This window comes from Branchiostoma lanceolatum, chromosome 3 (assembly GCF_035083965.1).
Source record: "Branchiostoma lanceolatum isolate klBraLanc5 chromosome 3, klBraLanc5.hap2, whole genome shotgun sequence".
In the NCBI taxonomy this organism is placed as follows: Eukaryota; Metazoa; Chordata; class Leptocardii; order Amphioxiformes; family Branchiostomatidae; genus Branchiostoma; species Branchiostoma lanceolatum.
In genome coordinates, this window is record NC_089724.1 from 33,944,531 (window position 1) to 33,958,948 (window position 14,418).

Below are 14,418 nucleotides of genomic sequence, written 5' to 3' on the forward strand. Positions count from 1 at the left end.
CGCTACTGTGCAAAAAATGATACGTCAGTTTCAAGGTTATACGTATGTTCTATAACAGGTTACCTTTGTTGCACAAAGCGTTATAAATGAAAATCCTGCTTCTATTACTTGAAATCAATTATTGATGGACTTTTATGATTGTGCATTGTATTTTGATTCCTTGACAGCACTGCATTTTATGATTAATGGAAATCACCACCATCAAGCTACAATCAGTCCATCTCCCCAGCTATTGATCTGTTTTAGAGTGTCGTTTAACTTATTTTTCTGCATTATAGTGATGTTGAGGATTGTAGAATCGATGTTCTAATATTTTAATTTGGATATCGCTTGATCCCACTAAAAATTAGATATCTGCATTGTACATTTATTCCAGTACGGAAGTTGATAGTCCTTAGGAAATAAATCACATCCCTCGTCTACATGTACTCGCCCTGATCTTGTGCCATTCAAGAAATAAACTATACACTGAACTTGATATACCAGTCAGACAGTGTATCGCATATTTTACTCAATGTTTCGCCGTAATAAAGGGGTGAATTAGGAGAATTCTTATTGATGGTTGACAACACAGTTGATTAGATACTCTCGCTAAGATTGAATAATCTACCTACTGACAGGATTATCAAAATAACAAACATACGACACTTCATCAGTCAAAGAAGAACATGACTGGCCTACTCACGTTCAGGACATACTATGTAGACATGTTTGGCCTGGCCCCGCAGTCAATGCAAACCGTTTTGGAATACATTTAGAGAACGTCTGAAACTCACATTTCTCCCTGGCTAGAGGGAAGCACTACGAAATATCAGTAAACTCCACACATACTGTAGAATCAAAAATTCCTTTGGTAAGGAAGAGTATATCACATCAATCCATAATAAATCGTTTTTAAAAAGCATAACTAAACTGAGAATCAGCGCACATTGTCTAGAAATTGAAAAGGATCAACACCACAACACATTAGGCACTCAGAGACTGCGTCCTACATGTAATTAAAATATAGATCAATTTGTGATGGCCTGTCCCACTTGTGCCAAGTACATGTTTTTGTATGGATATGAACATCATTTTATCACTGGGCTTCATTTGCAAATGCGTCGCGCGTCAGTGTCAGTGCTTGGGGAAACTTGTTGATAACATGGAAAGTCTTTGCCACTCTTAGTCGCCAAAAGTCTCCGCCCAGTAAAATAGGGGCTCGACCTATTCTGGAGAAGGCAATTCTGTTTGGTGAGGTTGCAATTTACATTTACTTGCCTATATTAGCACATCTGCATCATTATTTCATACTTTGGGCGTTTAAAAATAGCTCAGAAGCAAGCCACAAAAGGAGTATTTTATTTATGGGGTCCCCCAAAAAATCAGCCCAGAATCCAGCCGTAACCGTTTTTTGTCGACAATTTTCGGTAACTTCCGGCCGCGTGACGTCACAATGCCCAAGCACATTGAGCCACGACCACGTGATTATTTCTTTGGAAGCGTTCGGGACTTGTCGGTCAGAATCGTGCATGTTCGGAAGATTTGAAATGATGGTTGGCCTCCAAGTGCTCAGATTTTCAATGAGTTCCCACTACACAACGACATCACATTTTTGCTTCATGATGGTCGATATGCGATGGGATAGTGTTATCTTAACTTACTATGGATAGAAATCAGAAAAAAATTGATTTTGAATATATGACTTTCAGCGCCCCAATATTGCTTAGGTTGCCTTTAAGAAGAAACGGAGATTTGGAATGTACCTTATTTCGTAATAGGCAGACCTATGGTTTAAGTCGATGCTGCGGATAGGCTAGGGAGGAGCGTAGGTTAGAAAGACACTAAAACTGTCGTCAGAGCTGTGTGGGCCTTTTCTGATACTCTGCAAGCCATAGAATCTACAAAGACATTGTCAATGTTTTTCAGGAGGGATCCCGTCGTATTTCAAACGAAAAAAAAAGTGGGCAGGTTCCTTTAAGCAGAGAAAGAAGAGCCCTGAAGTTGTGCTTCTCCTTCCTAAATGAGCTTATGTAAGGTTGCTTATGCAAGGTTACAATGGCCGTTACCCAATCAGTGAATCAAGCGGACTCACAGACATGTTTCATAACCTCAACCAGACCATCATACGTTGGTAAGAATCGTACATATCGGCTAAATTCAATATTAGGCCATGAAATGCAGTCCATGCGTCTTTAGATCAAAACCAATGATGGCCAAACTCTACTTGAAATTAATCTTCTGATACATTTTTTTAATTTTTCGAGAGCAATGACATAGCACATCAGAGGGTAAAATCTTGAAACTTGACAAAATTCAGACAAAGGATTTTCACTTGCGTAAGATTACAATGGCTGACCCAATCAGTGACCCAAGGACTTCCAGACGTGCATCACGCTAGTGAGACAATGTGTTCATGGACTCAACTCTATCTGTTAATCTAAATGTCACTGATTGTTGCATTCCTCCAACAGTACTCGGCACGCATACCATCTAAATGGCTATTTGACGAAGACTGATACCTGTTCAGTTCGATAACTGCTCATAGACAATTGATGTCAATTTTTTTATTTGTTATGTGAACACAATTTGTTCTAATTAGATATGTCTTCTCAATTACAAGCACGAATTGCCTGTCAGTGTCTTATTTCCTGTCCACATGTCATGATGTCTAATCATTAGTGCCTAAGTATTCAAAATGTAGTGAGTAGTTTACACCAGGATAATCCAACAATATTGCTGATTACATCTCTCTTCTTTGTATATTTACCATAGCTGTCTTTTGAATATTGTAAGTGTTTTTAAGATACTAGTAGATCAATATGAGGATAGGAGTCTTTCAACTTTAAACTGGTGATGTAAATTGGCATAGTAATTCAGGCTGTGTACGTCTGCAATTTTGCTAATAAAGTTTCATATTATTACATTGTTACAAATATACATAACCGTCATGAGGGGTCTACATTTAAACGTTCATATGGCGTCCGAAGCAGTTAACATGTGACACTTGTTATTTTGCTCCGGCAAACAACAATAGAAAAACCTTCGATTGATCCCTGCATCTACAATCAAGTATATATTGAGAGTTCAAAAAAGTTCTCGTACACCCCGAAACAAAGGGCACACTCATAATCATGAACAATAAAGCATTTTTTTTCAATATCCACCAAAACTTAAACCACAGTGGTCATTACTTTGAAAGCCACACTGTTTTGAAAATCAGTAGGCAAATAACGAGAATAACTCGTGGTTAGAAACACGGTTGTCCCTAGCGCCGCGAAGAAACCAAAGGTTGAGATGTTGGGATTAGAATTATCGTAACAAAATAAACTGTCTTTGAATCTACGGCTGTCATATTGGCACGTGTGTATGTATGTTTGTATGTATGTATGTATGTATGTATGTATGTATGTATGTATGTGTGTGTGTGTGTGTGTGTGTGTGTGTGTGTGTGTGTGTGTGTGTGTGTGTGTGTGTAGATCCAACAAAACAGGTACTCATCAGCCCATTTCGCTGGAAATCTTGTACGTATGAACAGTGCCATAAGCAGGGTACAATACATATGAAAACAACAACAACAAAAACCGTTGCCGTGACAATGCCTTTTTATTGCAAATTTGTTTGTTTTGTTTTGTTTTGTTCTCAAAAACCTAGTTGTGTGCACGCGCCAGCAGTATGGGCGATTTGAGTCTACACTCAGTCTAGGAGGTCTTTCAACTACCAGGGCCTAAACAAGAGGCAAGTTTACTCTTTTTGGGGCACTAGAATGTTGCCACCGTGATGATCCTTTTCTTTTTAGAAACGAAGCTTAAAAAGTTGCCTTATTTTGGTGATGGGGAAACCAACGGTCTAATGCAATTTTCGACGCTGCTGATTGGAGAGTGGGTTAGGAAGACACTTAAACTGTGCTCAGAGCTGTGTGGGCCATTTCTGATACCCTGGCCTGCAAGCCATAAAATCTACAAAGACATGGGCAAACTTTTTAAGAAGGTATCCCGTCGTATTTCAAACGAAAAAAGGAAGTGGGTAGGTTCCTTTAAGCAGAGAAAGAAGAGCTCTGAAGTTGACCTCTCCAGGTCACAGCTCAATTGTACATGATTTTTGTTTTTCTCTCACCTAGCGTTACTGATTTCCGTGGCCTTCTGCAAATTAATGAATGATAGTAATAATTTGAATATACCTATGTTAGAAATTAATAGTTTATCTGATAATTCACTTGTGCATCTTTTACTAATGGATATCCTTTGTTATCTTCAAATTTCGATGCGCAAATCTTTTTCCCTAACTCAATTGTGTATACTAAGCGTTTCCATAATCAAGCTAATATTTGTTTTATTATACATATATACTACTGTTTCTTTTACACCTTGGTTCCTGTATTGTTCCCATACCATACTTCGCCACATGTTTTGTATCCGTGTTTAGTGATGCCGCTTAGATAAGCGTGTTAGCTTGAGTGTGGCATCACTATGTATTGTTTTTGATGTTGGTATAAATAAAAAGATAATGATAATAATATGAGTGTTAGCAGACACTCATAAAAGACTAATACCTTCCAATTATATGTCCCAAAATTGGAGTTATGCTTCTCCTTCCTGAATGAGGTTTAGAACTTTTAAACCGGCAGTCTGACGTATATAGTTGTGTGACACAATACTGTCTCATTATGTATTTAATCAGTACCCAAGCATTAATCCGACAAGGGGATTAAAAAAGGTATCACAGATGCCCTACGAGATGACTTATTCACCTTTCTCAATTCAAGTACTCCAGACTTTAGGACACTCAATACCACAGATAGATTTGACTATATATTTAGATGCAACAGCTTATACAGTGTTAAAGTAGGCAAATATATAAAAGATTGTTTTGTTATTAGAAAAAATAGTGATACTCAAAATTAGCCAAACTTGAATCATGTAAAACCTAAGATAGTCATTTTGTTGTAGTGAATAGCTTTGTTCCATACTCATGTCTTGTTCTATGTTTACTGTTGTTGCCATACTTTGTACCTGCTACAATGGTCGCGCAATAAAGTTCTCTCTATCTGATTATAGATTAAAATACTTATATTATAGCATGATAGCAAAAAATGTTGTCATAAATCTTAAGACCTCGCATAACATTTTGTACACTTTGATCAGCTAACTGTTGCGCAAATGGTAGTCGAGACAATGGTGGAGGGGCATGATAGATATTGCACTATTATAGAGACTCAGTGCCTGATCAATATCTGGAAAACGACAGGGTTTAAAAATCAACTTGAGTCGGCGCTAAAGAAGAAAGAAATATTATATTTTCCGCCTTTTGCTCTATGATAATTTCAGACAGCTAAGACAACATACCAATACACCAGGTACAGAAGACTTATGGAAGTGTACTGTAAACTTCGTCCGCAAATGAAATGCTACAGAGTGGACTCAGCTGAGTTAACTTTAAGTCAACTCAAAAACTCTTGTGTAAATCGAAGCCAATGACATTTACCAATGCCTCACTGACATTGTAGTTATAGACGACATATAAAAATAACGCTGTTGTAAACAGTGTTCTTGTCTAACGGTTAGAATTCGGCGAAGTTCATGTCAAACGCAGCCTATACCGTGCTCTCACTACGAGTGAACCTGGCATGCGAAGGACGACTACACCCGACGGCATAGGCTCGGGCCCGAAGGCCAAGTATGGGACGGTATCGTACGATTCAAGCGCACTATCGGCCAATTTTTAACTATATCTGAACGACATGTATTCTTCAATCCCGATTCAAGTATAAAGATGCAACTATTAAAGCCCCTATCTCACTGGCATGGAGCCGCGGTACGTAGGAGGAGTCGCTGCGTCGTATGGCCTAAAATGAATTTGACTTTATAAAGGGAATATCGTATGGCAGTATGACTAAAAAGACAAAACACAAAAAAAGCTTATAAAAATCTGGTTTCAATCGAGTGAATTTGTTGAGCACTTTGTCAAATCGTCCGATCGCAGCTAGATCGCCAACGTGCCGCGGGTCCAGTAAGATAGAGCTTAATTAAGAAGTATTACCATGATGGCTCTATGAATATCCTACACGGTCATGCAACTATTCTACAAAACAACCTGACAATACATGTATTTTGGAAATGGCGCAGTATACAGGAACTAACAAGTATAAGGGTACAGTCCAAAAATTTGGGTAAGTCAGATTCTTGTGTTGGAAATTACAGTTAAACCTTGTTTCAGAATGATTTCTACCAACACAGATGAACTTTCAAGCTAAGTATAAGGGTCGATCTGATCGAAGAAGAAGTATTGTGACATTACCATGATGATTCTTTGAGTGACATACACGGTCATTCAAAAACGTACAAATCGGGCTAATAATACATGAATTTTTCAATGGTGCTCTATACAGCAACTACCAAAAATAAGGGTCGATCTGATCGAAGTAGAAATTCTAAGAACGCATTCTAGCAATGCCGAAATCTTTCTCTCAACCACAGCACAACAAACATGCTATTTAACCAGAGGAAAGCCACACGTACCTTTTCAGAAGTGATGCTTGTATCTGCAGAGATTGCAGATCCCTATTTTACACTTGTAATATACAACGAACTTTTTAGCTAACAGTTAGGTTGCGCCGGTATCGTGTATGTCTCTCCCTCGCAAAGTTGTAAAGAAACTAGTCTTATCGCCACCCCCTCCCAACTAGCACGATTGACAGATCGTTGGTAGTTGTATGTGATTGGTCGAATGTTAAGACTTTATTCTGATTGGAGGAGACATAGGCTAGAAGTGACCAGACCAGTTTTGACCGGTCCGGTCAGAACATTGTTGGGGGACTGCCTTGAGCATACATGTTTGTAGCAGAAAACAGTTTTCGGAGCAAATAGTTAAGGGCGACTAGGTGACTGGCTTCGACGCGGTAAAAGTTATAGTAGGTTGCGATTGAGAAAAACGATACATGGATATGTTTTAGGTTTAGGATAAAGCCAACAAATAATTTTTAGCATTAGACCCATTTATTCCACCAACACATTATTTGTACAACTCAAATTGTTACAGATATTCTGTTCCTACTAGCACAGTCAACAGAACAAACAAGTAACACAGAATCAAGCAAAATTATGTTATGCATCTGTCCATGTTAATTTCCAGACACTGAGACACTTGTGTATCAAACAGTCTGACATCAGCCCAAAACATATTCATTCCAAGGACAGTTGGATTCTTCTACAGTTTGTTTTCAAGTTTCATGCCAGCATCCCTATTCAAGAGGATAAGCATTAAGAGATACATAAATTGGCTTGCTACAGAGCTGGTAGCCTCCTTCGCAGGATTCCTAGAACGGCGGCGTATATATTTGGGGGATGGGGGTGACGCAAGTTCTTACACGGTTCTTACAGTGGGTTAAAGATAGAAAGATACCATGACAAAGTAGAAAGCCCGACAAAAACGCCTAAAAACACGCCAAAACCTGCCGGACCCACTCCTCTGCTTGGAGAGTAGGCCAGTGTTCTCTAATGCCGGCAAAGGAGTTTCGCTGCCGATGAAGTTATGTCGCCCAGGGATAGGCGATCGTCCCTCGGCGACATAACTTCCTCGGCAGCTAAACTCCCTTGTCGGCATTAGAGAACCTTGGCCCGTGTAAGAACTTGCGTCACCCCCCTCCCCCAAATATATACGCCGCCGTCCTAGGAAGCCTGCGAAGGAGGCTACAGAACTGGGTCCTTTGTTCTACTTGTCGGACATGTGGGACAATTTATCAACGGCACCTTTTCAATGATGGTAATAACAGAGCAACTACAGACTGCAACTGTAAAAGTTGTTGAATGCACTGGATTATTGTATACCTGAAACATCAGTGCCTTGAAATTCTTAAGATGTTCACACATTCCCAGGGCAGAGTATGCTACTGTCTCCTTTACTTGGCACAAGTTGTCTTTCCAATGACAACATTACTGGGACGACGCTGTCAGCTGTAATAGTAACTTATGTGATATCACCGTCAGCTCTTTCTTAGCCCTTTGGTGTATTTTCTAGATTTGTGAAGTAAATACAATGTGCCACAGAGAATGAAACAGTGCACAACTGCAAATAAGTTGTCCTAGAAGTAATTTTGGCATCTGTTTGTTGCAACATTCGCTGTTTTAAAGGGTACAATCTTAGTGGACATTATATGCTGTTATTATCACACATGCAGACTATTCTTCACACCAAAGAGTGCATAGAATAGCTAGGTCACAGCTTCACGACTACTGATCATATTGATTTAACAATTATCACACCCTGTAAAATTAACTGTCACAAAGACAGGGCAATTTTTGGGCAATTTTCTCTCTAATTGAAAAATGAATACATCCTATCGGGTCAGCTGGATTGACCAACAATTGCTTTTGTACCATTAGGGTACCACACATTCATTAACAATCATCACACCCTGTAAAATTAACTGCCGCAAAGACAGGTCAATCTTTGGGCAATTTTCTCTCTAATTGCAAAATTATTACATCCTATCGGGTCTGCTGGATTGACCAACCATTGCTTTTGTACCATTAGTGTACCACACATTCAAACAGATAAACTACATGTGTGTAAGATAACTAGAATAATTTCCTTTGCAAACACATTTTTTAATTTCCTTTAAAAACACATGTCTACAGAACTGTATAATGCTGTATACAAAAACAAGTAACCACACAAAAAGGAATATACTGGTAGTACATGTTGACAAACAAAACAATATTTTTAAACTATGCTACAAGACGGTGCAGAGTTGACGCAACACCACCACATGTGCACTGAATATCGGGGTGGTTCCTGCGAAGATGGTGGAGCGCACGGCGACAGATGTCACTTGTCCACCTCCTCGACCCCAGCTTGTCTCATGAGGTCGGCGATGTTCTTCTCCAGCATGTCTATCCGTACCCTGGAATCCAGAGCAATAATACCGAGCTTCCCCGGACTTACACCGGCCCGCGCCCGGAGCTTCCTCGGACCTACCCTCCCGCTGGCCCGACAACGTACCAAACAAGCTCCGCTCTAGTACGGCTGCGGAGATTGGGTGGCTAGCGGATTGTGGGGCGGGGTAGATCTTCGGGGGAGCGGAAGGGTAGGCCCGGGTAACTCGGGGCGCGGGCCGGTACATATGCTCTGGATTCCAGGGTAGTCGATCCGCCCTCCCATGTCATCGATCCTCGAGATGATCTGGTCAGACACGGCCTGAAACTTGTCCTGCATCTGCTGTAGCAGTGCCTTGACGAAAGCTGTGAGGTTCTGAATGTTCTTGGGATCAGCGCCCGTTACTGCAGGGTCCATCTTTACGTCCGCCATTTTCTTGCTCTGTACACGGAAGAGTACACAGCAAGAAAATGGGAAATTGCATAGAAATAATTGAGAAATTGAGAAATTGCGTATGTCTTTTTGACATGCCCTCTTTGTAATGCCATCCCGCGGAGGTCAAATAACTGCTGCCGGATCACTACTCGAATGACAGTTAGTGCGTAATGAAGCGCATTTATACCCGGCCTGGAAAACCTTCAGGGAGCACACCCCAGTTTATTTTGGGTTTCAATTCGAGGCTGTGCACCCTCAAATCTAGGTACTGTCTCTTCCAGGGAATTATTTCAAAGTAAATAAACTGTGTATGGGATGAAAACCTGTCCCTTCCGCTGCAAGAACAACTGAGTTTTGTTTCTTCAACCTTCCTAATTTTGGTAAATTTGAAGAAAAAAACATAATTTTCACGTCAAAAATTAAGAGCAATTTTTGGCATTTTCGCGTAGCATAAAACTTGTAGGAAAAAATTGAGGTAGTAACAAATGGTGTTGTCGGAAAGAGAAAACCTAGTGTATTTTTATAATCAGTATTTTTAAATAAAGTAAATTTATATTTATACAATATAAAATTCTAGTACTAGTTTTCTGTAATCATCCACGACGCGAGGCATGTCATTATCACCCACAGAATGCAACAAGGGTCAATCTCGGGGCAAGGGACATTTCAATATCAACGCGGATGGATATCTGGAAATACGGCTCGGACCGAAACGCAATTTTCACCCAAAACACACCGATCCATACGCATTTGAATCATGCTAGTATTTACTGACAGACTGACAGACTGAAACAGTCGTTTCTCCACACTGCAGTCAGACTTTATAATGACTCTATTTCCTAGCATTACCATCAGCCTGTGAGTTCGGATCTATGCTTAGTGTTTGTTAATATATTATGTATTTTTGATTGTTGACATTCTGCACGTATAAGTTTCTTTGTAACAAACCTACGCAATTCAGGGTATATCATGTGTGTATTTCCCTGCCTATGTACGTTTGAGGAAGTAATAAATAAAAATAAATAGTGCAACATTTAATGTCAGTTCGAAGCACATTATGAGTAATTTGAACTCAAACCAAGCCCCTGGTAACCATTTCTTCACTTTTTTGTCGGACACTACCCCTGTCACGGAAGAACTGGGGTGTGCACTGTTAATGATCCAAATTATACAGTCTCAAACTCGACACACTGCACTACCACACAGGGTAGTTTACACGTGGCTGCCTCTCACATGCGACTTTCTACAATCCTTCAAGATTTTGATATCCGTACTAATTTACATACCCTCGTCATAGACACGGGGCCGGGGGATAAATACTGTAAGTCATTGAACTTGAGCTTTATTTTCTTTCAATATTTGTCAGCAATATGTCACAAATATTTGTACCAAATATCTTTTCTTGTCCGGTGGACTTTTGGTAATATATTGCAACATTTGTAATTTGTTGTTTATTCAGTTTGGTCCCGCCCTTAGTGTTATTTTGCATCGCAGGCAGGCACTGTGTATGTACTATGATCTTGAAGCCGTGTATAAAATGTTTTGAAAAGAAAATCTAATATGTTTCACTGCATGAAATCTGGGATTTACCAAACTTACCATGGGTGTGAAAAATTCTCGGTAAATGTGACATGTAACATTTACCCACAAATACCACAAATTTACCCGGTAAAGATGTGTAAATATCGGGTAAATATCCGTATTGCAGTAAGTTATAGGCCGCAGCACAAGCCTTTGATAACCTCTTACCAGTTAACAGTCCCAGTAAGAGTCCCAGTTTAAAGGCCCAGTTAAGGGCCTAGTTAAGGGCCGAGTTAAGAGGCCCAGTTAGGAGGCCCAGTTAAAAGGCTCAGTTAAGGTCCCAGTTAAGGTCCCAGTTAAGGTCCCAGTTAAGGTCCCAGTTAAGGTCCCAGTTAAGAGTCCCAGTTAAGAGGCCCAGTTAAGGTCTCAGTTAAGGTCCCAGTTAAGGGCCGAGTTAAGGGCTCAGTTAAGGTCCCAGTTAAGGTCCCAGTTAAGGTCCCAGTTAAGGTCCCAGTTAAGGTCCCAGTTAAGGTCCCAGTTAAGGTCCCAGTTAAGGTCCCAGTTAAGGTCCCAGTTAAGGTCCCAGTTAAGGTCCCAGTTAAGGTCCCAGTTAAGGTCCCAGTTAAGGTCCCAGTTAAGGGCCGAGTTAAGGGCCGAGTTAAGGGCTCAGTTAAGGTCCCAGTTAAGGTCCCAGTTAAGGTCCCAGTTAAGGTCCCAGTTAAGGTCCCAGTTAAGAGGCCCAGTTAAGGTCCCAGTTAAGGTCCCAGTTAAGGTCCCAGGTAAGGTCCCAGTTAAGGTCCCAGTTAAGGTCTCAGTTAAGGTCCCAGTTAAGGTCCCAGTTAAGAGGCCCAGTTAAGGTCCCAGTTAAGGTCCCAGTTAAGGTCCCAGTTAAGAGACCCAGTTAAGGTCCCAGTTAAGGTCCCAGTTAAGGGCCGAGTTAAGGGCTCAGTTAAGGTCCCAGTTAAGGTCCCAGTTAAGGTCCCAGTTAAGGTCCCAGTTAAGGTCCCAGTTAAGGTCCCAGTTAAGGTCCCAGTTAAGGTCCCAGTTAAGAGACCCAGTTAAGAGGCCCAGATAAGAGGCCCAGTTAAGGCCTCAGTTAGAAATGAGTCTCCAAACTTACTACAGTATATAACAAAGCTGAACTTATAACTGTTATATATCATAGTATTTTATATCATATGCACAAGGCATGATACAAGGGTATAAACGTAGGTGCCTAGACCCCGCGATTAGAGAGGACATTAAAACATTGCACTGCGTGAAAGCTCAGGTTTCCGGTTCTTTCCGAGTCTGCGCACGTCCGTTAAAACCGAGGCGGGCAGGAAGTGTGAAGAGTTTTCCGGGTCCGGCGTGTGCCGACCGGGAAAATTCTGCGTTTTCATGCACAGTTAGCTGTGCGTTGATTCCCAGGCCGTTGCACACTCGCGTGTGACCCTGCCGGGTAGATAACAATAAGCTTTAGCTCACGCATTATAAGCCACGGTGTGTAAACTACACGGAGCTGTGATAGGCAAATGATCTTTATTTGCTGTGACTTTGTGTTCGACACTTAACAAAAATCATTAATAAATTTAGGACTGTAAAGGACTAAATAAATTTCTGTTGGGTAGTAGTAGGATTGAAAATAATATTACCGAATGCGAATGATACTATGACGGTTTAGATCGCTGGGATCCAGACTGTTATCGCGCCCTTTCAGTCGGCGGCCCAGAGCTCTAAGCCCGCCGATAGAAATTGTATGACCGCACCGGGGGAGTTCTAAAAAATCCCGAGAGTTGACCGGTCCTTGCGGGTAAAAGGCACGGTCCACTCCCCGGGCTACAACCCTCCGTAGTGTTAATTTAGATCCGGCGGGCTGACAGTCTCGGACCGCCGAATAGACTCGCTAGTAGCCCGGTCCCTAGTCGGGTTTCTCCAGGGTAGGAGAGTTAGGGGCGCACCAGACAAGCTGTTTTGTACGTACGTGGAGGCCCTGGTAATAATATGGGTTTCAGATAGCCTGGATACCAGACCTTTCGCGCGATGCGATGATAAGCCCTTCTGGGCGGGGAAGACCTAGTAGTAGGGATAGAGTTGGCACCCGGGAGCGCTTGGCAGCCGAACCCTGATTTCTATCGCGCTAGCGATAATTAGTGGGCCGTGTGCTATCTGTGGCGGCGGCGCGAGTTGCTTCCCCGGCCGAAGGATTAGCGCCAGGAGCGCGGTGGTCTGGCACCCAGGCTAGGTTTCAGAGTACTCTAAAAGTTGCATGGATAAGCAAGGATATTCTTGTGGTAACATATATGGTGTACCAAGGAGGTTTGCCTGGTATCTTGTCTCTACGTGTCGGCTTAGGTGTGTTTTACTGGACCCAGTGTGCTATATTGAACCGTTCTGATAGCTCGTCTTCTTAGCTTTAGTTTCGCCGCCATCGTAGCGGGAGCGAACTATACCCCCGAGCGGGCCAATCTGTCTGGGTGGCGGGTACCACTCCCAACGCCGCAGAGACGCCGGGAAGGTCCCGATGATATGGTTTCCGATCGGCGTATGGGAAATGATCATTTGACATGATTTGAATTATTGTATTTAAAAAGTAAACACGAGTCGTCTGTAAGATACAAACTGTGCATAATGTTGTAAGATGTGTATTGGAATGTCTTTGTGGCGTCCATATTGATTTTCTGTTTTTGTAAATCTTTCCTGTAAAAAGAAGGAGTTGAAAATACACAGAATACTAGTACTTGTGTTACGTGCTTTTGTTCCTATAGTCCTGTCTAGAGTAGTGTACTTGTGCATGCATGGTAAAAAGAAGGAGCCATGAAACAAAGGAAACATGAAAATGGCGTCGCGTCACCATATGCTACACCCGAGAATTAATTTATTTAAACCCCGTTCACACTCAAAAAAATGGATCGGATTGAATATTCATACGGATAGAACTACTCCGATCGCCAATGACGATGTAACCTATATCTATTTTTATGTATTTATTTATGTAACCTATGTAATGGCCTCATGTGATGAAACTTGTGAGTGTGGCTTGCAATTATTCTCCAAGCTTGCAATTTATGCTGAATATATAAGGCATTTGGCGTTATTTGAAATACTCAAGAGCAAGTCTAAGACTGTATTAGTGCTACACATTATCAAGGACATTATACACAAGGATGACCGGTTGTTTTGGTGCATAGACATGGTCATAGTGAACTAAGCTTTCAAATGTACCGGGAAGGGGGCAACTCAATTGCAATGGTCTATGTTGCAATGGTCTGTGTTGAAATGAAACGAACTTATTTGACTAAATTTTGGGTCGAACAAGTAATTTCTACGTACTATTAACCTGTAAACACGGAAGTTTATTGTTGTACAAGCGTACATCTAAAATATACCACTGAATAATTACACAACAAAGACTTGACCAGCGGGCACGTGGTATTTCACAACTCATTATGTCTTTATTTGTGCAGGGCTCTGTAAAACATGACTGTCAGCCAATTGCAATTCACATAGTATATGGTTTGAAAACAACAGCCAATCAACGCCCGTGTAGCTATTTTCAAATCTCTTAGTTGGCACACATATCCCAGATGAGGACTACTAGTAACTGACTTAGTGTGTGGGCTAGCCTGG

At 41.3% G+C, this 14,418-nt stretch overlaps 2 protein-coding genes across 2 annotated transcripts in view; both read right to left on the reverse strand.

The window, feature by feature from the left end:
- LOC136431512 (GFP-like fluorescent chromoprotein dsFP483) overlaps positions 1–14,418 on the reverse strand; it is a 235,697-nt gene that overhangs the window by 206,387 nt on the left and 14,892 nt on the right. The window lies entirely within an intron of this gene.
- Positions 8,601–9,301, reverse strand: LOC136431510 (heat shock factor-binding protein 1-like). Its single transcript, XM_066422906.1, has 2 exons — positions 9,131–9,301; positions 8,601–8,881 (listed from the first exon to the last, which is right to left on the reverse strand). The coding sequence occupies exons 1-2, from the start codon at positions 9,283–9,285 to the stop codon at positions 8,806–8,808; spliced, it is 231 nt and encodes a 76-aa protein (XP_066279003.1). The 5' UTR covers positions 9,286–9,301; the 3' UTR covers positions 8,601–8,805.